This window comes from Rattus norvegicus, chromosome 2 (genome assembly GCF_036323735.1).
Source record: "Rattus norvegicus strain BN/NHsdMcwi chromosome 2, GRCr8, whole genome shotgun sequence".
NCBI classification, from domain to species: domain Eukaryota; kingdom Metazoa; phylum Chordata; class Mammalia; order Rodentia; family Muridae; genus Rattus; species Rattus norvegicus.
In genome coordinates this window covers 104,672,839-104,695,810 of record NC_086020.1, presented here as the reverse complement: position 1 = coordinate 104,695,810, position 22,972 = coordinate 104,672,839, and the positions used below count along the sequence as shown (strand labels likewise).

Here is a 22,972-nt window from a genome sequence, read left to right as displayed (position 1 = left end):
TTAATTTCTGTAACTGCACAACTGACATACCTGATGCAATCCATCAATGTGTGTGATATATTTACAGAGTCAAATCAAATGATAATTTATACACAATAATAAACAATCATTTAAAATTGAGATGTAATTCAGTGGTTATAGTAACAGGATTTTTCCCTAGACAGGAATAATAATTTAATGATTATTAATGATTGACCCCACTGTCTTGATCTCACTGTATATAGATGTATACATTGCAGACTGAAGCACAGGGAGCACAAGGATACTATCTGTCTTCATAAATATTGATGTTTTTAAAGGTCTATAATGTAATGATGTTAGTGATTTCATATGTAATTTCTTATTATATACGTTTTAAAACATGCTATCCTAATAGGTGCATAGATAGACAATAGATAGATGATAGATAGGTAGATAGATAGATGTTGATAGATAGATAGATAGATAGATAGATAGATAGATAGATAGACAGACAGACAGACAGATGGCAAACAGATGAAAACTCATGAAGAATAGTTGGAGAGAGTGCTAAGAAAACAACTTATATTATTTAGCCTCCTACCTGAAGATATGAAATACCTAACATCTCCTATGAAAACTTCAGTAAGTGGCCATTGGCCACTAATAGAAATACACTTATTTTTGGCAGAAGTGGGAGCTTCTCGGAGTCCCTGCTCTGAAACTTACTGTGGACCAGCCCCAGAGTCTGAAAAAGAGACAAAGGCCCTGGCAGATTTCATCCGCAACAACCTCTCCACCATCAAGGCCTACCTGACCATCCACTCATACTCACAGATGATGCTCTACCCTTACTCCTATGACTACAAACTGCCTGAGAACTATGAGGAATTGGTGAGTGGGAGCAATGAGAGGGAGACCACTCCAGTGCTGAAAATGCTTTTCATTCTAATTCTGACAAAAATTGTCAGAACAAATCCTTATTAGTTTCTGGAGTAGAAAATGTGTGTGTGTGTGTGTGTGTGTGTGTGTGTGTGTGTGTGTGTGTGTGTGTGTGAGTGATGTATGTATGTATGTATGTATGTATGTATGTATATACACATATTATACACTAAGGAATTAAATTTTCTGGACAAACTGGATGGGACTAATGGAATTTTGATACAAGGAGCAATCTCACTTGAGTAGGAATTATTTACTAATGTGCAAAATGGCAGTAGTTCCATTTAGCTATATCACAATAATGATTGTATTGTTACTGTTCTATTTCTGTGATAAAGTATTCTGACAAAAAGTGAGTTAAGAAAAAAGGATTTATTTTGGCTAACAGTTCCAGAGAAGACAAAGTCCATCATGTCAGAGAAGGCGGGACAAAAGGATAAGGCTGGTCTGGCTGTCAAGAAGCAGAGAAAGAAAACAGGAAGTGGGGCCAGGCTACATAACCATGACTGGCTGCATTTACCAGTTATGACAAATAGCACAATCTTAGGTTGATACATACAGACTAGTTCACAACAATAATAAGTAATAATACACTGGTTCAAAATGTATTTTGGAAGAATATCAGCTGAATACCTTGTCCCACCTCACACACTTAGCCAGAATTAAACAGAGTGAACCCAGAACTGCCAATCCAGGACACAAGGACCTTTCTGCACTAAAAACTATAAAATAATCTTAGAAATTCTCTGGTCTGTCTCTCATTTTCCCACCTGGACATGAAGGCTTAGACAAGCTGACATAAATGATAGAGTAACCCTGAGCCTTAGAGGTAGTGGCCATTTCCTAGCTTGCAACAACTTCCAAAGACACGCTTTAATATTTTTTCTTTTATTTAAAATAGATTTTTTTCTCATATAATACATATTTATTATGTTTTACCTCCCTCTGCTCCTCCCAATTCTTCCCCACTTCCTCTCTCAACCAGATCACTTCCTTTCTGCCTCTCATTAGAAAACAAACAAGCTTCCTGTTTGTTTTAAGGGATAATTAGAATACAACAAAATAAGTTATAAATTATAAAACTATTGTATATGAGCTAGACAAGGCAAATCTATACAAGGAAAGATCCCAAGAGTCAGAGACCTACTTATTTGCATACTCAAGGAGTTCCATAAAAAACACTAAACTGGAAGCCATAATATACACAAAGGACCTGCTGCAGACCATGCAGGTCCTGTGAATGCTGCTTCACTCTGTGAGTTAATAGAGCTTTGATCATTCTGATTTAGAGGGACTTATTTCTTGATGCCCTCTATCCCCTCTGACTCTTACACTTTTTTAAAAAACAATTTATTTATTTTATTTATATGAGTAGAGTGTAGGTGTTTTCAGATGCCAGAAGAGGGCATCAGATCCCATTACAGATGGTTGTGAGTCACCATGTGGTTGCTGGGAATTGAACTCAGGACCTCTGGAAGTGGAGTCAGTGCTCTTAAACACTGAGCCATCTCTCCAGCCCCATTTTTTCTACATACCCTTCCTCGTTCCCTGAGCTCCGAGCTAAGGGATTTGAAGTAGGCATCCCATGTAGGGTTGCAAAATTAAAGGTCTTTCACTCTCTGCATAATATCTGTCTGTGGGTCTCTGTATTGATTGATTTTGCTTCAGGAGGAAGTTTCTCCGATGATGGTTGAGAAAGGCAATAATCTATGAGTATAGCAGAATATCATTATGAATGATTTTACTGCTAATGGTGTCTAGTCCTTGGTTCATAATCATCAAAACAGTGTTGGGAGTTGGTTCTATTTGTGGAGTGAGCCTAATTGAAATGGTGCCACAATTTTTTGAGGAAATTCATAAAAAAAGTCTTGCAACCAATCTGTAATTATCTCTGACCCTTGATAGTACAAAAGATTTACTTATATTGCCTGATAGCACTGACTTCTAAGAGTACAATCTTGGATCCTGGACCATTCTTTTGATAAGTATTTATCCATTATCCAAAAGGAGAAAGATAATCAGAAAAAAATAACAATTCTCTGAAGAACTATTAACAGTAATGACAGATTTAAAACACCTTCCAATGCTGAAGCCTGTCATTCACTGTCTCTTCATTAAAATTTTAGTTAATGAGCTATAAAAATAGAACCCTGTAAAGCTAAATGTGGTAGCACACACCTTTAATCCCAGCACTGAGGAAGCAGAAGCAGAAAGATCTTTATGAGTTAAAGGTCAATTTGGTCTACATAGTAAGCTCCAAGACAACCAAGGCTACATGAGACTCTGTCTCAAAAATAAAATAATTAATTAATTAAAAACATAAATAAATAACACAAAAAGTAAATAAAACATTGAAAGGAAGGAAGGAGAGAGAGAGAGAGAGAGAGAGAGAGAGAGAGAGAGAGAGAAAGGAAAAGCTGTCACCTCACTCAAACATTGAGTATAATGCAAGGTCACAGAAGGGAACACTCAAAGGAAAGGAATACTGATTAGAAGGTAGCCACTACAACATATGCACAAACTCCTGACAGCAGTCATCATGTCCTTTGCTAATAACTAGTCTAATAAGGCCACAGACTCACAGTCAGGAGACCACGAGAAACCAATGTATATGGATCTTGAGGCACAAAATGTATATTTAAGGTATTTTCTCAGAATTTCTCATTTCAAAATTTATAAAGCCCGAAGAAGGTTTAAATGAAACAAAAAATTTGTTTTAGTAAAGAAGCTTGTTGCCAATGTACCATTAGAAACTTCAGGGGATTTTTTGGCTTGATAAAATTCTCTTCCTGGGCCTACATAGTTGTGCTTAACTGAACTTGACTTAAGATTAATTTCATTGAAAGCATACTAAGTTTCTATAAATTATAGATCATGCCAATTGAGAAATTATGATCTTGCTAAAATTCAAAGGAAGGAAACAATAATGTACAAAATGGGGAGTTTAATTGTGCACAGTTGTAGAGATTCATGATACAGAACTGGCGACATGTGTAGCACTCAATAAGAAAGCAGATGTAGCAATGGCATAAAACTTTAATTCCCCACTAAGGAGGTGGATGCACACAGATCTCTGTGAGTTCAAGGCAAACCTGATTTATATGGAGAGTACTAGAACCACCAGAGCTAAGTAGAAAGAAACTATCTCAAAGAAAGGAAGAAAGGAAGGAAGGAAGGAAGGAAGGAAGGAAGGAAGAAGAAGGGAGGAGAGGAAGAAAAGAAGGAAGAAAGGAGTGAGGGAAGGAGGGAATGGAAAAGAAGAAGGAAACAAAAGAGGAAGGGAGTGAAGGAGAGAGGAGGGTAAGATAAGTCTAAAAAGAAAGGAGATGTAACTTGTTCTGAGAGTTGAAGAATGGACATGATTCAAATGGGGCAATGAACCATAGAGTAAAGCCAATAAAAGTCAGACTAAAAAACAGGGCTAACCCAGTGAACGTGATTGTTGGGGGGAGGGTGGTAATGCGGGGAGGGTAGGGAAGGGAACACCCATAGAGAAGGGGAGGGGGAGGGGTTAGAGGGATGTTGGCCTGGAAACCGAGAAAGGGAATAACAATCGAAATGTAAATAAGAAATACCCAATTTAATAAAGATGGAAAAAGAAACAGGGTTAAGGGGTGTTCTTGATAGAAAATGTGGATGGTGAAGTCCAATCAGTAAGTTGGACATCTTGCAGAAAGACTGAATGTATTAATATGATAAATAGTAGCCAGGTCTGTTATATGACTCATTTAATTTGATTTCCATAAAACAACACTTTTTACTATAACCATGTCTCCAATTCATCATGAGATAGAATCATACTAGAGCAATGTCTTAAGTTTATGTGAAATTTACATTTAACTTGGAATCTAACGTTTTTGTTAAATTTAATCAAACCTGCTGGCAGGATGATATTTTGGGAAGCCAAGGTGCTAAAAACATATCTGCAAAGTTGTCAATTGAAGACACCTTTGAAATCTGTCTTCTTTTCTAACTTTTCTCCCAAATGCTCATTAGCCATAACCATATGTTTTTCCTCACTTTGAACTAATTTTGCTACCTACTTCTACCCAGAGAAGGCATTTGGTAATATCTATGAGATGTTTTTTATTTGTTATTTTATTGTATTTTTATTTATTTACATTTCTAATGTTATCCCCTTTCCAGGTTTCCCGTCCATAAATCCCCTATCCCATTTCCCCTTCCCCTTCTTCTATGAGGGTGTTCCCACCTCTCTGCCCTGATATTATCCAATACTGGGTGGGCCCAGCCTTGGCAGGATCAAGGGTTTCTCCTCTCATTGGTGCCCAACAGAGCCACCATCTGCTACATATGCAGCTGGGTCTGTCCATGTATAGTCTTTGGGTGGTAGTTTAGTCCCTGGGAGCTCTGGTTGGTTGGTATTATTGCAAGCCCTTTCAGCTCCTTCAATCCTTTCTCTAATTCCTCCTATGGGGGTTCCATTCTCAGTTCAATGGTTAGCTGCGAGCATCCACCTCTGTATTTGTCATGCTCTGGCACAGCCTCTCAGGAGACAGTTATATCAGGCTCCTGTCAGCATGCACCTCTTGGCATCCCCAATATTGACTGAGTTTGGTGGCTGCATGAATATGGGCTAGATCCCCAGGTAGAGCAGTTTCTGAATGACTGTTCCTTCAGTCTCTGCTCCAACCTTTCTCTCCTCCTTTGAATATTTTTGTTCCCCCTTTTAAGGACTGAAGCATCTGCACTTTGTCGATCTTCTTGAGGTTCATGTGGTCTGTGGATTGTATCTTGGGTAATCCGAATTTTTGGGCTAATATCCACTTATCATTGAGTGCATACCATGTTTGGTATTTTAGTGATTGGGTTACCTCTCTCAGGATGATATTTTGGGCTGGAGAGATGGCTCAGCCGTTAAAGGCTAGGCTCACAATCAAAAATATGAGATGTTTTGATTGACATACTGTGGAAGTTTAGTGACATCTCGTGGTAGAGTACAGAGAATGCTGATAAACATACAGGATACCAGGAAACCTACTCCCACTCCAACAGAGAGAGAGAGAGAGAGAGAGAGAGAGAGAGAGAGAGAGAGAGAGAGAGAGAGGATGATTCAGGAAAAGCTGGGAGAGCCTATATTGAGAAACTGCTTTAAACAAAGATAAGAGCAGAGTCACATTCCTGGCTAAGTCCTCTTGACTTTTACAAGATCTTATATCCTCCTCAAAATAATATACAGTATTCTGCAAATCTCAGCTGCTAAACACTGTCTGTACCTATGTTATACGGTGTTTATTTTTTAAATGTATTTGGGAGAAATATCATTTCTATAAAAAGAAAATCTCTCTGGACTGCAAATACAACTGCCTCACACTTGCTGTTTTCCTTGAATGTTGGGGGGAGGGGAATACACTTGCAGGTTGACTGGAAGAACAAGTCGCTTCATGTCAATGACAGCATTCCTCTCTCCAACATTGCTCCTGGGCTATGGGGGTAACACCAGGCCGAGCTGCCTTAAATCAATTGTTTCCCTGACTTCTTTTGTCACTGTAATCAGGATCCTCCTTTTATTTAAAGTCACATTGATGTTTCCCACTTCTGAATTCTTTCTCCTTGATGCCTGCTTGAAGCTTAAGACCTCCTTAGGCACCACAATTATAAAAGTAACATTTCTCACTGTTTCCTTGGTATAAGTTAGCCTTATCACAGAACAGGAGGAAGGAAACTGTTGTTAGAGATAATTTGAGGCTCCCATTATCACATGTCTTAACCACAGGGTACGAACTTTGGTCTTTAAGTTAAATTCCTTAGAATTATTTCATACCTCAGGTTTGATGAGGGTTTGGTTGGGGACTCTATTTTTCATGCTGTAATAATTTCAGTTAACCCACTGTGCCTACTCTGGCAATGTGCAAGAGACCGAAGTGAGGGTCATGTGCACTGCAGTGAAGCAGGGACTTTTTTTATCCTGTATTACCTGGGGATGCGAGTCTTTGGAACAGAAGAGTTCCCTCTACTTATGAGGCCCCAGCAGCCCAGGACCCCGTAAATAGTGTACTACTTTTCTTTTATCTCTCATGTTTTGAGTTCTGTGTGACATTTTAGACTCTGTCTTTTGGTATAGGTCCTCTTAAGTTAAGAAAACAAAGGTGACCCTCCATAAGATATGGTAGGAAATTCCTAGTAAGGATTGATACAGGCCATGTTGTCCCTTGATAAACAGCAAAGCTTTATCTAGGCTGATGAATATTTAACTTCCTTCCATTCCTGAAAATCAGTAAACCAGTTCCAACAACATTTCTTTTGGAGTATTTGAAGACTAGGAAAAGTGGAAAAGAAGGGTAGATGGATGGTGTCATAGCTTAAGCTAACCACACCTGGATGCATGCTCTTGGGTATGTCCTTTCAGTATCTCTGCATTTTGTTTCAAGCTCCTAGAAAATCTCTTTGTAAAGTGTAAGGTGTGAGCACATTAGTCATTTTTTGGCCCCTCTTCCACAAGTGGCAGGCTCCAATCAAAGTGTCAATTGAGTTTTCAGTTGTGGACTCTTCTCTTGTGTTGTTCCTTGGATCTTCTGGCATATATAAATGCACTGGTGAATGCTACAGTCACACTTCTATCCACAGTTCTCAACAGTCATTCAGCTTATTTGGAACATTCCATTGAGTGGGCTGTTCCACATGGCATTACATTCCACTAGAAAATTCTGTGGTGGTGAATGTGGACGGGTGATATTGGGATGATAAATGAGTAATATTGGTAAAATTATTTGAATTTTCCAAAAGAAAAGATTACAAGAAGTACTATTAAGTACTATAATTGAAATTTTATACATGACATTTTGGCTGATGTTTATTTGCCTTATTTTTCTGAAATCAGAGAGTGGCCCATAAATTTCTTCCTTTGTAATTAATGTCAGCATCTGAATATGACAGACATCAACCATATATACACAGTATAACTGTCCACTCCATACAGTTGGCCTTCTCTACTCAGAAGGTAGCAGTCCAACTTTTGAAAAGTTCAGTATTATGAAACCCGGCCAGAAATGATCCTGAACCCCAGAAAATGACTCAGTCAACCACTTATACTGAGTTATCTGCTGAAGATACAATCAAGAGCCTGACTGGGGGCTATGAGGGTCTTAAGTTCAAGACCAACCTGAACTAAATAGAAAGAGAATAAAAGACAAAATTAAAAAAAAGAAAAGAAAAGAATAGCCACAAATCCAACAGGGAACTAATATACAATAATATGTGTCCAAAAAAAACTGACTTCAATAGAGGGAAGGAACTCTGAAAAAATGGAAGCTGCTGCAAAAGAAAAGTAATGTAAAAGTCAACCTGAGAGGAAAGAAAATTCTCTGTTTAAGTGAAGAAAGGGAAGGCCATCCCAATTAGGGAAGAAGAATATCCAAATACAGCGGTAATGAAAGGAAGGAAGTTCTACCTCAGAATGGATGTGAGATGAAAGTTAAGACAGACTTTGAGGTTCACAATGAGAGGAAGTGGGAGATATTGAAGTTACATGACAAGGTAACCTTAAAAATGGTGCGCACAATGAAATAACTATCCAGATGGGAGAGCAGCTAACGACAAGGACAACAGACACTGAGGCACAAACTAAATTTCCTTTAATGTACAATAGCAATAAGATAACAGCCTTTCAAAGCTGATGTGAGTCACAGAGCAATTTTGTCCAAAAGACGTGTCTATACAATCATGTGTGCTCCTCTGCTAATGCTCCAGCCGTAATTCTCACCATCCTGTAATGACTCAACTGGCTCTTGTCCAACCACATTGTCAAGTTATGGTTGTTTTGTTTGCCTTTCAGGTATGTTTTGTTTTTGTGCATTGACATCAATAACCTCTGTTTATAGCGTAAGGACTTCCTGGGGCTTGCTTTGCTCTTACACCCTGCAGCAATGAAATGAAAGAACTTCAGCATGAGTGCTTGTGGAGGGCATTGGGGAAGACATTCTTTCACAAGATTTACTTATCAATATGACTCAGGTGGAAAAACTGAAACAGACATTGAAAAGGCATAAAATATGAATCCAAATGTGCCGTAAAGGTCTTTGGTTTTTGACACAAGTGTGCAGGGTATGTGTTTGTTTGGCATTGTGGCTTTTGTTTGTTCACTTGCTGATGGTTCTTCAACAGAATGCCCTGGTGAAAGGTGCGGCAAAGGAGCTTGCCACTCTGCATGGCACCAAGTACACATATGGCCCAGGAGCTACAACAATCTGTGAGTTGTGGGTTCAGAACTATGCAAAGAAACCGCATATCTAGAAAGGAACTATGCTTCCTACTGTCTTTCTTTTCTCGTCATTTAAAGCACTTGTGCCTCATAGCAATTTTTAAATGTAGTATATATTTTTCTATGCAATAGGTAGAAATAAATAGCCTTTCCAAACGACAGTGACTTCTGCTACTGTATGCATCCTTTGTGGATTTACTATGTGCCAAGCTTTCGGTAGGTGCTAAAAGAAAAAGAAAAGAAGGATGCAGGGAGGAAAAACTGGAGTAAGCAGACCAAGGCAGTCTTTGAAGAAGTGACCAAAGGGATTTTGGTACTAAGAGATAGAGCATTAGGTTACAAAGTAAGAACATACCCAAATCAAGTGTCCTATGTTTGGATCTTATTCCTAGGGTGATGACTTGGATGTATCACTAAAGGATCATTGCAGGATAAGAGCACAGGAGGGAGTCATTTCTTGAAAAAAAGACCATAGGTAGGGAAAGAATTGAGGAAATAACTCACCCTTCGGAGGAGCCCAATTCCTCTTCCTGAGAAAACAAGTAAAAGAAACACACAGCAAGACAGATACAGTAGAATTTTCTTAGCCATAAAGAAAACTAAAATCACCCAATTTGAAGAAAAAGTGGTGGAACTGGAAAATATCCCATGGAATAGGGTAACCTAGACTAGAAAGACAAAGGCCATGTGCTCTGTCTCATAGGCAAATCTTGGCTTTCCATACACAGGTATTTGCATAACTCACATATTCCAGACCCAGTGTCTATGCATTTCAGGAAAGTGAGAAAAGCCCAGGAGAGTAGGGTAGGGAGTAGGTCAGAAGGAAAAAAGGGAAGGAGGGGACTAGAACACATATGATAAAAGAATGAAACTCCTCTTACACAGAGCCTGGGTTCGGTTCCCAGCATCCACATGATTGAGTCACAATTATCTGCAGCTCCAGCTCCAAGGGATTTAACACCAGCTTCTGCACATATGCAGCACTCATAAAGCGAAAGCAGGAAGAGCTAGGCAAGCTGGACCCCAGCATCGCAGTCACTACAGAGTTTGAAGTTCTCTTAAAAGGCACATTCTGCAGGACAAATATTCTATTTCTATCTCCACTTTCTTCTGCCTCCCACTGATTTCTTCTTGACCAAGTTCTGAAAAGATCGGAAATAGACACAAGGCAAAAGACCCAGTCCTGTCACCAAGGGGCTATTGATGACTGCCATTGAGAAGGCTCCAGCCTTAGCTGTTGCATTTGCTAAAGCTCAAAAGCATGTGAAGTTTGTTAAAGAGGAACGCTTTCTGTGGCCTTGTTGTAAGGTGTCCTCTTAAGGTGGTTCTGACAGAGATGACTTGCTTGTTCACCTATTTTCAAACCATGGGTTTATGCACTCAAGTTTAATTAGGCTTATGTTGCCACTGTCTGTAGGTCAATAAGGGACAAGGAAAATGTCTTTCCTTTGTCCCAGCACCTCTAAAGATGAGCACACGACTTGCAGCTCAGTAGGGGATGTTGAGCTCTTGATTAAATAGATGAACAAAAAAGATAAATTAGTGACAACAAAATTATAATTGAATGATTTAACTAAATAATAACTACGTCAGGCACCAAAGATAAAAAGTGAATACTTAGGAACCAAAGGTGGTGTGGCTGAGTGGATAGCCCTTGCCTAACATGAGCAAAGCTCCAAGTTCAATCTGTAGCAGTGAAAAAGAAGAAGATGGTCACCCTTGCCCTCAAACTGTCAAGCTTCATGATGCTTAAGTTTCTACAAGCTTGAGGTGCTGTCCTCTTACCACTCAGTTTTCTTTGCTTTCCTGGGAGAAAGTCATTCTTTAGTGAGATGCCCACACACTTCCCCACTACATCTAAGTGCACTGAGAATTTCACATTACTAAAAGCATACTTTCTGGGATCGTTTGTTCAAAAATAATTCTAGGATGACATAGAATTGATTTCTTGATATACTTTGCTTTTCTGTTGACTAGGCAGCCTGTTCGTAATATGTTTCATAGTGAAAAACTCGTAGTTAGAAAGAGAAGCTGGTGATTTCTTTTACCCTCCTTGCTAGACTTGAAGGTTTTTCTTTTGCTGTTTTCTCATTTCAGATCCTGCTGCTGGGGGATCTGACGACTGGTCTTATGATCAGGGAATCAAATATTCATTTACCTTTGAACTCCGGGATACAGGCTTCTTTGGCTTTCTCCTTCCTGAGTCTCAGATCCGCCAGACCTGTGAGGAGACAATGCTTGCAGTCAAGTACATTGCCAATTATGTCCGAGAACATCTATATTAGTGAAGAATCTGGACCACCTTATTCCAAAATGTTTACTGCTCATGTCTTGTTTCTCTTTCTCTTAATTTTTTGGGTGTGTTGACCAATTGGACCTCTAAAAATATCTTAATAAAATCATATCATTGTTGGAAAACATAGCAGATGGCCTGCTTTGGGAGGGAGAGGGAACAATGAGCGACTCAGCTGTGTGCACGTATTGGTATTATCAGTTATGGCGAAACTTCTCCTTCTGGAGTTTTTCGGAGAACTAACAGAGAACCCTGTTTATAATGGAAAACTTATGAATAGGAAAAAATATAGTGGAAAGTGAACATGGTAAAATATAATAGAGTTGAAAAATTGGCATCCTGGCTTAGGTTTTATCTCAGCTCATTCAAGTGACATAATGAAATAGCTATAGAATACCAAAAATTTTAGTAAGCGACTGAAGACAAAACAATGAAAGAGAAAGATTGCACATTTTCCTGTTTTGTGTGTGCGTGTGTGTGTGTGTGTGTGTGTGTGTGTGTGTGTGTGTGTGTGATAAAACAGAAACTGGATAAGTAATCAATAAAAATAATAAATAAAATAATATGTAAATATTTAATACTAAAATAATATGCACTAGAACAAACATGTTATAAAGAAACAATATATAATAAAATAGTAAAATTAATAAAGAAAATTAGTTATTTGCCTTATACTAAATAAATGAGTTCTAGATTGCTCAAAAAGAACATGTAAGAAGTAAACTTCCAGTGTGGGGAGAAGGCTTTTGAGACTTGTTATAATATGGGTAAATGAGTCACAATACACTGTACAAAGTGACATCCAGAACTTCCTGTGGTTGTTCAAATGATAATGAAAAAGTCAGTGAAGAAGGAATTGGGAGAACTGGAGAGGGCACAGGTAGGCTTGGGGAGGGAGAGAAGGGCCACCTCAGGCAGAGCCAACATGCCATGTTTACAACTTAATGCATTGATCTTAGAACCATAGCAAACCATGGAAGCTGGGGAGTGTTGAATGACTTTACCAGAATCTTCTTAGAACAGCAGATTGTGGCAAGCAGACTGGAAGTAAGACAAGAGATGCTAGTAGGGCCAACTGGATCAATAAAAGAACCAAAAGCCACTCTATTATTTTCACATCATACATGAACTGATATTTTACGGAATTAGAAGAAAGTCAGCTAATATATGACACCAATTCAATATTTTAAAACAGAATTATATATACCTAATTTATAACTTTGGAGCATCTTGTAGAAAAAATGTGGTGCCAAAAATATGAAATCATATTTAATATAACATGATCATAATATATATTAAAATATAACAATGTTCTTATATAAAGTTCATTTGAAGTCACAGCCATTTGGGACTTGAAGTGAAGCTGTCAAGCCAAAAACTGACTAATGCCCTGATTTCCCACAAGATGGCAGCATTGAAACCACAGCTTACCAATGCTCTTCAAAGTATTTTTTCCTATTCATAAGTTTCCGATTATAAACAGTGTTCTCTGTCAGTATTGGTCTACAAATCCTCAACACGTGTATTGAGGGAGATTCTTAAGTGCAAAATTCTCTGTCAGTATTGGTCTATAAATCCTCAACACATGTATTGAGGGAGATTCTTAAGTGCAAAAAGTAAATTACCATGAATTAATTAATTGTGTGCATAGATACATTCGCAAATAGGTGTGTATGTGTGTATTCTAGTTAACTTCCTTAGCTCTCCTCCATGCTTTTCATGTATAATCTGCCAACCAACATATGCAAATCATGAATATAAGTCAAATAAGAATGCTCCAAAGTCCCAAACTGAATACTTTTTTAAATGTAAAGAAATGCACCCACGGATCCCGGCCCGCAGCAGCTCTCTGCTCCCAGACCCGGTGAGAGAGAGACCCAACCGCCTGGTCAGGTGGGCACTCCTGAGGCGGCAGAGCGGAAGAGACCACCAACACTGCTCACCCCTGCCCACATCCCTGGCCCAAGAGGAAACTGTATAAGGCCTCTGGGCTCCCGTGGGGGAGGGCCCAGGAGCGGCAGGACCCCTGCCAGAGACACCACCGGACCCTGAAGGAAACAGACCGGATAAACAGTTCTCTGCACCCAAATCCCGTGGGAGGGAGAGCTAAACGTTCAGAGAGGCAGACAAGCCTGGGAAACCAGAAGAGACTGCTCCCTGCACACACGTCTCGGACGCCAGAGGAAAAAGCCAAAGACCATCTGGAACCCTGGTGCACTGAAGCTCCCGGAAGGGGCGGCACAGGTCTTCCTGGTTGCTGCCGCTGCAGAGAGCCCCTGGACAGCAACCCACGAGCAAACCTGAGCCTCGGGACCACAGGTAAGACCAACTTTTCTGCTGCAAGAAAGCTGCCTGGTGAACTCAAGACACAGGCCCACAGGAACAGCTGAAGACCTGTAGAGAGGAAAAACTACACGCCCGAAAGCAGAACACTCTGTCCCCATAACTGACTGAAAGAGAGGAAAACAGGTCTACAGCACTCCTGACACACAGGCTTATAGGACAGTCTAGCCACTGTCAGAAATAGCAGAACAAAGTAACACTAGAGATAATCTGATGGCGAGAGGCAAGCGCAGGAACCCAAGCAACAGAAACCAAGACTACATGCCATCATCGGAGCCCAATTCTCCCACCAAAACAAACATGGAATATCCAAACACACCAGAAAAGCAAGATCTAGTTTCAAAATCATATTTGATCATGATGCTGGAGGACTTCAGGAAAGACCTGAACACACTTAGGGAAGCACAGGAAAACATTAATAAACAAGTAAAAGCCTACAGAGAGGAATCGCAAAAATCCCTGAAAGAATTCCAGGAAAACACAATCAAACAGTTGAAGGAATTAAAAATGGAAATAGAAGCAATCAAGAAAGAACACATGGAAACAACCCTGGATATAGAAAACCAAAAGAAGAGACAAGGAGCTGTAGATACAAGCGTCACCAACAGAATACAAGAGATGGAAGAGAGAATCTCAGGAGCAGAAGATTCCATAGAAATCATTGACTCAACTGTCAAAGATAATGTAAAGCGGAAAAAGCTACTGGTCCAAAACATACAGGAAATCCAGGACTCAATGAGAAGATCAAACCTAAGGATAATAGGTATAGAAGAGAGTGAAGACTCCCAGCTCAAAGGACCAGTAAATATCTTCAACAAAATCATAGAAGAAAACTTCCCTAACCTAAAAAAAGAGATACCCATAGACATACAGGAAGCCTACAGAACTCCAAATAGATTGGACCAGAAAAGTAACACCTCCCGTCACATAATTGTCAAAACACCAAACGCACAAAATAAAGAAAGAATATTAAAAGCAGTAAGGGAAAAAGGTCAAGTAACATATAAAGGGAGACCTATCAGAATCACACCAGACTTCTCGCCAGAAACTATGAAGGCCAGAAGATCCTGGACTGATGTTATACAGACCCTAAGAGAACACAAATGCCAGCCCAGATTACTGTATCCAGCAAAACTCTCAATTAACATTGATGGAGAAACCAAGATATTCCATGACAAAACCAAATTTACACAATATCTTTCTACAAATCCAGCACTACAAAGGATAATAAATGGTAAAGCCCAACATAAGGAGGCAAGCTATACCATAGAAGAAGCAAGAAACTAATCGTCTTGGCAACAAAACAAAGAGAATGAAAGCACACAAACATAACCTCACATCAAATATGAATATAACGGGAAGCAATAATCACTATTCCTTAATATCTCTCAATATCAATGGCCTCAACTCCCCAATAAAAAGACATAGATTAACAAACTGGATACGCAACGAGGACCCTGCATTCTGCTGCCTACAGGAAACACACCTCAGAGACAAAGACAGACACTACCTCAGAGTGAAAGGCTGGAAAACAACTTTCCAAGCAAATGGTCAGAAGAAGCAAGCTGGAGTAGCCATTCTAATATCAAATAAAATCAATTTCCAACTAAAAGTCATCAAAAAAGATAAAGAAGGACACTTCATATTCATCAAAGGAAAAATCAACCAAGATGAACTCTCAATCCTAAATATCTATGCCCCAAATACAAGGGCACCTACATACGTAAAAGAAACCTTACTAAAGCTCAAAACACACATTGGACCTCACACAATAATAGTGGGAGATTTCAACACCCCACTCTCATCAATGGACAGATCATGGAAACAGAAATTAAACAGTGATGTAGACAGACTAAGAGAAGTCATGAGCCAAATGGACTTAACGGATATTTATAGAACATTCTATCCTAAAGCAAAAGGATATACCTTCTTCTCAGCTCCTCATGGTACTTTCTCCAAAATTGACCATATAATTGGTCAAAAAACGGGCCTCAACAGGTACAGAAAGATAGAAATAATCCCATGCGTGCTATCGGACCACCACGGCCTAAAACTGGTCTTCAATAACAATAAGGGAAGAATGCCCACATATACGTGGAAATTGAACAATGCTCTACTCAATGATAACCTGGTCAAGGAAGAAATAAAGAAAGAAATTGAAAACTTTTTAGAATTTAATGAAAATGAAGATACAACATACTCAAACTTATGGGACACAATGAAAGCTGTGCTAAGAGGAAAACTCATAGCGCTGAGTGCCTGCAGAAAGAAACAGGAAAGAGCATATGTCAGCAGCTTGACAGCACACCTAAAAGCTCTAGAACAATGAGAAGCAAATACACCCAGGAGGAGTAGAAGGCAGGAAATAATCAAACTCAGAGCTGAAATCAACCAAGTAGAAACAAAAAGGACCATAGAAAGAATCAACAGAACCAAAAGTTGGTTCTTTGAGAAAATCAACAAGATAGATAAACCCTTAGCCAGACTAACGAGAGGACACAGAGAGTGCGTCCAAATTCACAAAATCAGAAATGAAAAGGGAGACATAACTACAGATTCGGAGGAAATTCAAAAAATCATCAGATCTTACTATAAAAACCTATATTCAACAAAACTTGAAAATCTTCAGGAAATGGACAATTTCCTAGACAGATACCAGGTATCGAAGTTAAATCAGGAACAGATAAACCAGTTAAACAACCCCATAACTCCTAAGGAAATAGAAGCAGTCATTAAAGGTCTCCCAACCAAAAAGAGCCCAGGTCCAGACGGGTTTAGTGCAGAATTCTATCAAACCTTCATAGAAGACCTCATACCAATATTATCCAAACTATTCCACAAAATTGAAACAGATGGAGCCCTACCGAATTCCTTCTACGAAGCCACAATTACTCTTATACCTAAACCACACAAAGACACAACAAAGAAAGAGAACTTCAGACCAATTTCCCTTATGAATATCGACGCAAAAATACTCAATAAAATTCTGGCAAACCGAATTCAAGAGCACATCAAAACAATCATCCACCATGATCAAGTAGGCTTCATCCCAGGCATGCAGGGATGGTTTAATATACGGAAAACCATCAACGTGATCCATCATATAAACAAACTGAAAGAACAGAACCACATGATCATTTCATTAGATGCTGAGAAAGCATTTGACAAAATTCAACACCCCTTCATGATAAAAGTCCTGGAAAGAATAGGAATTCAAGGCCCATACCTAAACTTAGTAAAAGCCATATACAGCAAACCAGTTGCTAACATTAAACTAAATGGAGAGAAACTTGAAGCAATCCCACTAAAATCAGGGACTAGACAAGGCTGCCCACTCTCTCCCTACTTATTCAATATAGTTCTTGAAGTTCTAGCCAGAGCAATCAGACAACAAAAGGAGATCAAAGGGATACAGATCGGAAAAGAAGAGGTCAAAATATCACTATTTGCAGATGACATGATAGTATATTTAAGTGATCCCAAAAGTTCCACCAGAGAACTACTAAAGCTGATAAACAACTTCAGCAAAGTGGCTGGGTATAAAATTAACTCAAATAAATCAGTAGCCTTCCTCTATACAAAAGAGAAACAAGCCGAGAAAGAAATTAGGGAAACGACACCCTTCATAATAGACCCAAATAATATAAAGTACCTCGGTGTGACTTTAACCAAGCAAGTAAAAGATCTGTACAATAAGAACTTCAAGACACTGAGGAAAGAAATTGAAGAAGACCTCAGAAGATGGAAAGATCTCCCATGCTCATGGATTGGCAGGATTAATATAGTAAAAATGGCCATTTTACCAAAAGCAATCTACAAATTCAATGCAAACCCCATCAAAATACCAATCCAATTCTTCAAAGAGTTAGACAGAACAATTTGCAAATTCATCTGGAATAACAAAAAACCCAGGATAGCTAAAGCTATCCTCAACAATAAAAGGACTTCAGGGGGAATCACTATCCCTGAACTCAAGCAGTATTACAGAGCAATAGTGATAAAAACTGCATGGTATTGGTACAGAGACAGACAGATAGACCAATGGAATAGAATTGAAGACCCAGAAATGAACCCACACACCTATGGGCACTTGATCTTTGACAAAGGAGCCAAAACCATCCAATGGAAAAAAGATAGCATTTTCAGCAAATGGTGCTGGTTCAACTGGAGGGCAACATGTAGAAGAATGCAGATCGATCCATCCTTATCACCCTGTACAAAGCTTAAGTCCAAGTGGATCAAGGACCTCCACATCAAACCAGACACACTCAAACTAATAGAAGAAAAACTAGGGAAGCATCTGGAACACATGGGCACTGGAAAAAATTTCCTGAACAAAACACCAATGGCTTATGCTCTAAGATCAAGAATCGACAAATGGGATCTCATAAAACTGCAAAGCTTCTGTAAGGCAAAGGACACTGTGGTTAGGACAAAACGGCAACCAACAGATTGGGAAAAGATCTTTACCAATCCTACAACAGATAGAGGCCTTATATCCAAAATATACAAAGAACTCTAGAAGTTAGACCGCAGGGAAACAAATAACCCTATTAAAAAATGGGGTTCAGAGCTAAACAAAGAATTCACAGCTGAGGAATGCCGAATGGCTGAGAAACACCTAAAGAAATGTTCAACATCTTTAGTCATAAGGGAAATGCAAATCAAAACAACCCTGAGATTTCACCTCACACCAGTGCGATTGGCTAAGATCAAAAACTCAGGTGACAGCAGATGCTGGCGAGGATGTGGAGAAAGAGGAACACTCCTCCATTGTTGGTGGGATTGCAGACTGGTAAAACCATTCTGGAAATCAGTCTGGAGGTTCCTCACAAAATTGGACATTGAACTGCCTGAGGATCCAGCTATACCTCTCTTGGGCATATACCCAAAAGATGCCTCAACATATAAAAGAGACACGCGCTCCACTATGTTCATCGCAGCCTTATTTATAATAGCCAGAAAATGGAAAGAACCCAGATGCCCTTCAACAGAAGAATGGATACAGAAAATGTGGTACATCTACACAATGGAATATTACTCAGCTATCAAAAACAACGAGTTTATGAAATTCGTAGGCAAATGGTTGGAACTGGAAAATATCATCCTGAGTGAGCTAACCCAATCACAGAAAGACATACATGGTATGCACTCATTGATAAGTGGCTATTAGCCCAAATGCTTGAATTACCCTAGATCCCTAGAACAAAGGAAACTCAAGATGGATGATCAAAATGTGAATGCTTCACTCCTTCTTTAAATGAGGAAAAAGAATACCCTTGGCAGGGAAGGAAGAGGCAAAGATTAAAACAGAGACTGAAGGAACACCCATTCAGAGCCTGCCCCACATGTGGCCCTTACATATACAGCCACCCAATTAGACAAGATGGATGAAGCAAAGAAGTGCAGACCGACAGGAGCCGGATGTAGATCGCTCCTGAGAGACACAGCCAGAATACAGCAAATATAGAGGCGAATGCCAGCAGCAAACCACTGAACTGAGAATAGGTCCCCTATTGAAGGAATCAGAGAAAGAACTGGAAGAGCTTGAAGGGGCTCGAGACCCCAAAAGTACAACAATGCCAAGCAACCAGAGCTTCCAGGGACTAAGCCACTACCTAAAGACTATACATGGACTGACCCTGGACTCTGACCCCATAGGTAGCAATGAATATCCTAGTAAGAGCACCAGTGGAAGGGGAAGCCCTGGGTCCTGCTAAGACTGAACCCCCAGTGAACTATTCTATGGGGAGAGGGCGGCAATGGGGGGAGGGTTGGGAGGGGAACACCCATAAGGAAGGGGAGGGGGGAGGGGATGTTTGCCCGGAGACCGGGAAAGGGAATAACACTCAAAATGTATATAAGAAATACTCAAGTTAATAAAAAAAAAAAAAGAAAGAAAGAAAAAAAAAAAAAAAAGAACTCAACCAATTCTGGACCATTCAGATATTTTAGCAGGTAAGAACACCTGCTACAAAGCCTTGGAAATGACATAGTAGAATGGGGGAATCAACTCTACAAAGTTATGCTCTGACCTCTACAACACACACACACACACACACACACACACACACACACAATCAATAAATAAATAAATAAATAAATAAATAAATATAATTTTAAGTTATGGGATCTATTACCTTTGTTTAACCCCAAACACGATGGGAAAAATTAATAAATCCAGAATCTGCAACTAAATACAGAATTTTTTTCTCTTTCAGCATACCCTTAGAGAGATATCTAAAGATATTCTAACCATTCGTTGAGTAGAATTTTTGAAAGGAGAATCATTAGAAAGATCCTACTAACAAAATCTTTTCACTTCCATTTTCTGTGACAATTCTTTGATGGTAATAATGTTAGAGAGCAGAAAAGCAGAGTGGAAAAATAAAGCAATATCTTAACACATGCTTAGATTAGCATGGTCATAGACGTCCTAGGATTCTGGAACTCCAAAAGATAGAAATGTATTGCTGTGTGAAGTGTTAAACTTTTAATTTGAGGTGACTCACTTAAACTGAAATATAACAACTTGATATAGTCTATTCTGAAATGGCATTATTCTCACAGCTATTTGTCCTGCTTTACACACAGACTGAGCCCTTTCATAAACTTTGATATGGTGATAGGAAGCTATGCTGAATTCTGTATGACAAGAAATAACCCACATTCTGAATAAAAGTTCATGAATATATCTGAACTCTATTGTCCTTTGCCCCAAACAGTAAGTGGACAGTTGGGGAGAGAGGCCCTGAATATGTGCCTGAATGAGTGTCAGCTTAAGATTTTATTCAGGAACACTGACTTATCAACATGCACAAGTCAAAAGATGTACTTTATCATCAGAATTCAATCATGAGGTTCCCACTTGCCTCAACTTATCTAGATCCCTAGGAAAATCAAGCCTCTTCTTTATATAAAGTGGTATAAGGTTGTCTCAGGACTACCGAGGTGAGTTGGTTCTCTCCTTCTACTATGTGAGTCCCACAGATCCAGCTCTGATCATCAGGCTTGGTGTCAGAGGTTTACGACCAAAAGGAAAAAAAATACGTTAGACTAACAGAATTAAAATTTTCTTTTTTTCTATTTTCTTATATAACTGGCAAAACTATTTTCAGTAGTGAATTAGAGGTTTGAAAAGTCTGAGGATGAAGTGCCTAGAAACATTTCTGTTTGAACAATCCTTTACTTGAATCTATCACATGATACATGTTGATACTGATCAGTTCTCCAGCCTAACAGTGTCCAACTGTGAGTTTCTGTTTGTCTAACCTGAAGGAGAGCTCATACTTTAGAGTCATTTACCAAATGCTAATTCCTTTACATATACTATCTTGGTTAATCTTGTCATTCATGAACATCTTCATAGTATCTTTACAGATAAGGAACTAAGGCAAGACACCACTCACATGGGTACAGCTAAGTTTTAGGACCCATTTTAACCTTTATCTGTCTAAATCTAAAATCAAGCCTTCCTTTTCAGTTTGCTCTTGTCAAACACATGTTCAGGCAAAAGCAACAGATCAAGCCTTTGTTCTGAGAGTTTCTAGTGTTGCCAACATTGACCAATGAAGACACACAGAATTTTATAAAAATTTTTACTTTCTTATTTTCAGAGTTTAGACAAGATTCTTGAGAGTATACATGAAACTCTTGAATGGAATATCTATTGTTTCTCAGGACATTCTTCAATAACAATATTTTGATAAGTATATGTAGCCAAGTTGACGTTATAACACACACTTACAATACCAGAACCAGTAAGGCTGAGGCAAGAAATTTCTAACTTCAAGGCCAACCTTTAACTCCAAAATCCAACTCAAACATAGCAATATCTTGCCTACCCAAACTTCCAAAGAAAGAAAGAGAGAAGGAAGAGGAAGCAAGAAGGAAGGAAGAGGAGGGGGAGGGGGAGGGGGAGAAGGAGGAGGAGGAAGAAGACAAAGGGGAAAAGGAGGAGGAGGAAGAGAAGAAGGACAAGGAGAAGGAGGAGAAGGTGGAAGAGGAATAGGAGGAGGATTAGGAGGAGGAGAAGAAAGAGAAGAAAAGAAGAGGAAGAGGAGGAGGAAGGAGAAGAAGAAGAAGAAGAAGAAGAAGAAGAAGAAGAAGAAGAAGAAGAAGAAGAAGAAGAAGAAGAAGAAGAAGAAGAAGAAGAAGAAGAGATAACTTGCATAAGACTGTGCACCAAAGTGCCGTGGTAGTTACTCAAATTCATTTGAGGTTATAAATGTAACTTTTAAAAAGTAGGATACAGGCCAGTGCAGAGAGTCAGTGGGTAAGGGCACTTGCCACCAAGATCCATGACATGAGTCCAATCCCCAAAGACCCACATGGTAGAAGGATAGAATATGTTTTCTATGTAAGTTGTCCTCTTTCTCCACACATATGTCACAGCATGCACAAACTCCACTTCAAACACATACTCGCAAAAAATTAAGTACATTTATTTTTTTTCTACTTAAAATCTATGATTAGGCTTCATCTGCTGTTTAATTCAAGCTTACTAGGAGGTTAGTATTTTAGAACAAACAGAGTTAAGTTACTGCCTTACCTCTCTGAATAGGCTCTTCCTATCACCTTGGGCAAAGTACTTGCTAAAGGGATTTTCTTCCTAATCTTTTTCAGAGAAGTGTATATTTCCTATTATTAAGAAAGGAGAAAGAAACCTGGATATTCACATGCCCACCCCCCTCCCAACTGTAAAAATATGAGACAGAAGGACTGTTCATGCCCGGAAACCCCAGAGGAAATCAGTTGCTCCTTGAGATAAAAGCCAAGGTATAAAACCCATAAAGGGGTCAGATCAAGCATAGAAAAACCATGAGGTCCTTCTTGCTTATGGGGGTCATCTATTCCACACTTGCAATTGCTCCTGTTCAGTTTGACAGGTAAATTTCCCTTCCTATTGTCGTCTCTGGGTGAAAAGAAGAATTAAGGAATATGTCTTTAAAAGTCACTGAGATTTGTTTCTTTGGTTTCTGTCTTTTATCTACATAAAGGGAGAAGGTATTCCGTGTGAAACTCCAGGATGAAAAGCAAGCAAGTATCTTGAAGAACTTGACCCAAACCATTGAGGTAAAATACTCAGAGGGGTCTTACATCTTTCTTTTCTATTCTCTAAGAGATAATCCTTTGATTTTGTCTTCAATGCCCATGGGCTATGAAAGGTTGACAAACAGCGAGAAATGACAGGAACCATTGGTAGAACTCAGCCAGGA

General features: G+C 39.2%; 2 protein-coding genes across 6 annotated transcripts in view; both read left to right on the top strand.

Annotated features, from left to right (window-relative positions):
• The window catches only part of Cpb1 (carboxypeptidase B1), a 60,550-nt gene extending 49,014 nt beyond the window's left edge, over positions 1–11,536 (top strand). For all 3 annotated transcript variants that reach the window (XM_063281288.1, XM_063281289.1, NM_012533.2), the window contains 3 exon segments: positions 650–852; positions 9,022–9,106; positions 11,216–11,536. In XM_063281288.1, coding sequence (XP_063137358.1) covers positions 650–852; positions 9,022–9,106; positions 11,216–11,403 — 476 coding nt within the window. In that variant the 3' untranslated portion in view covers positions 11,404–11,536.
• Positions 11,537–22,557: 11,021 nt separating this feature from the next.
• Positions 22,558–22,972, top strand: part of Cpa3 (carboxypeptidase A3) — a 31,635-nt gene continuing 31,220 nt past the window's right edge. For 2 of the 3 annotated variants that reach the window (XM_039102980.2, XM_039102981.2), the window contains exons 1-2: positions 22,558–22,642; positions 22,754–22,829. In XM_039102980.2, coding sequence (XP_038958908.1) covers positions 22,575–22,642; positions 22,754–22,829 — 144 coding nt within the window. In that variant the 5' untranslated portion in view covers positions 22,558–22,574. 3 annotated transcript variants of the gene reach the window in all.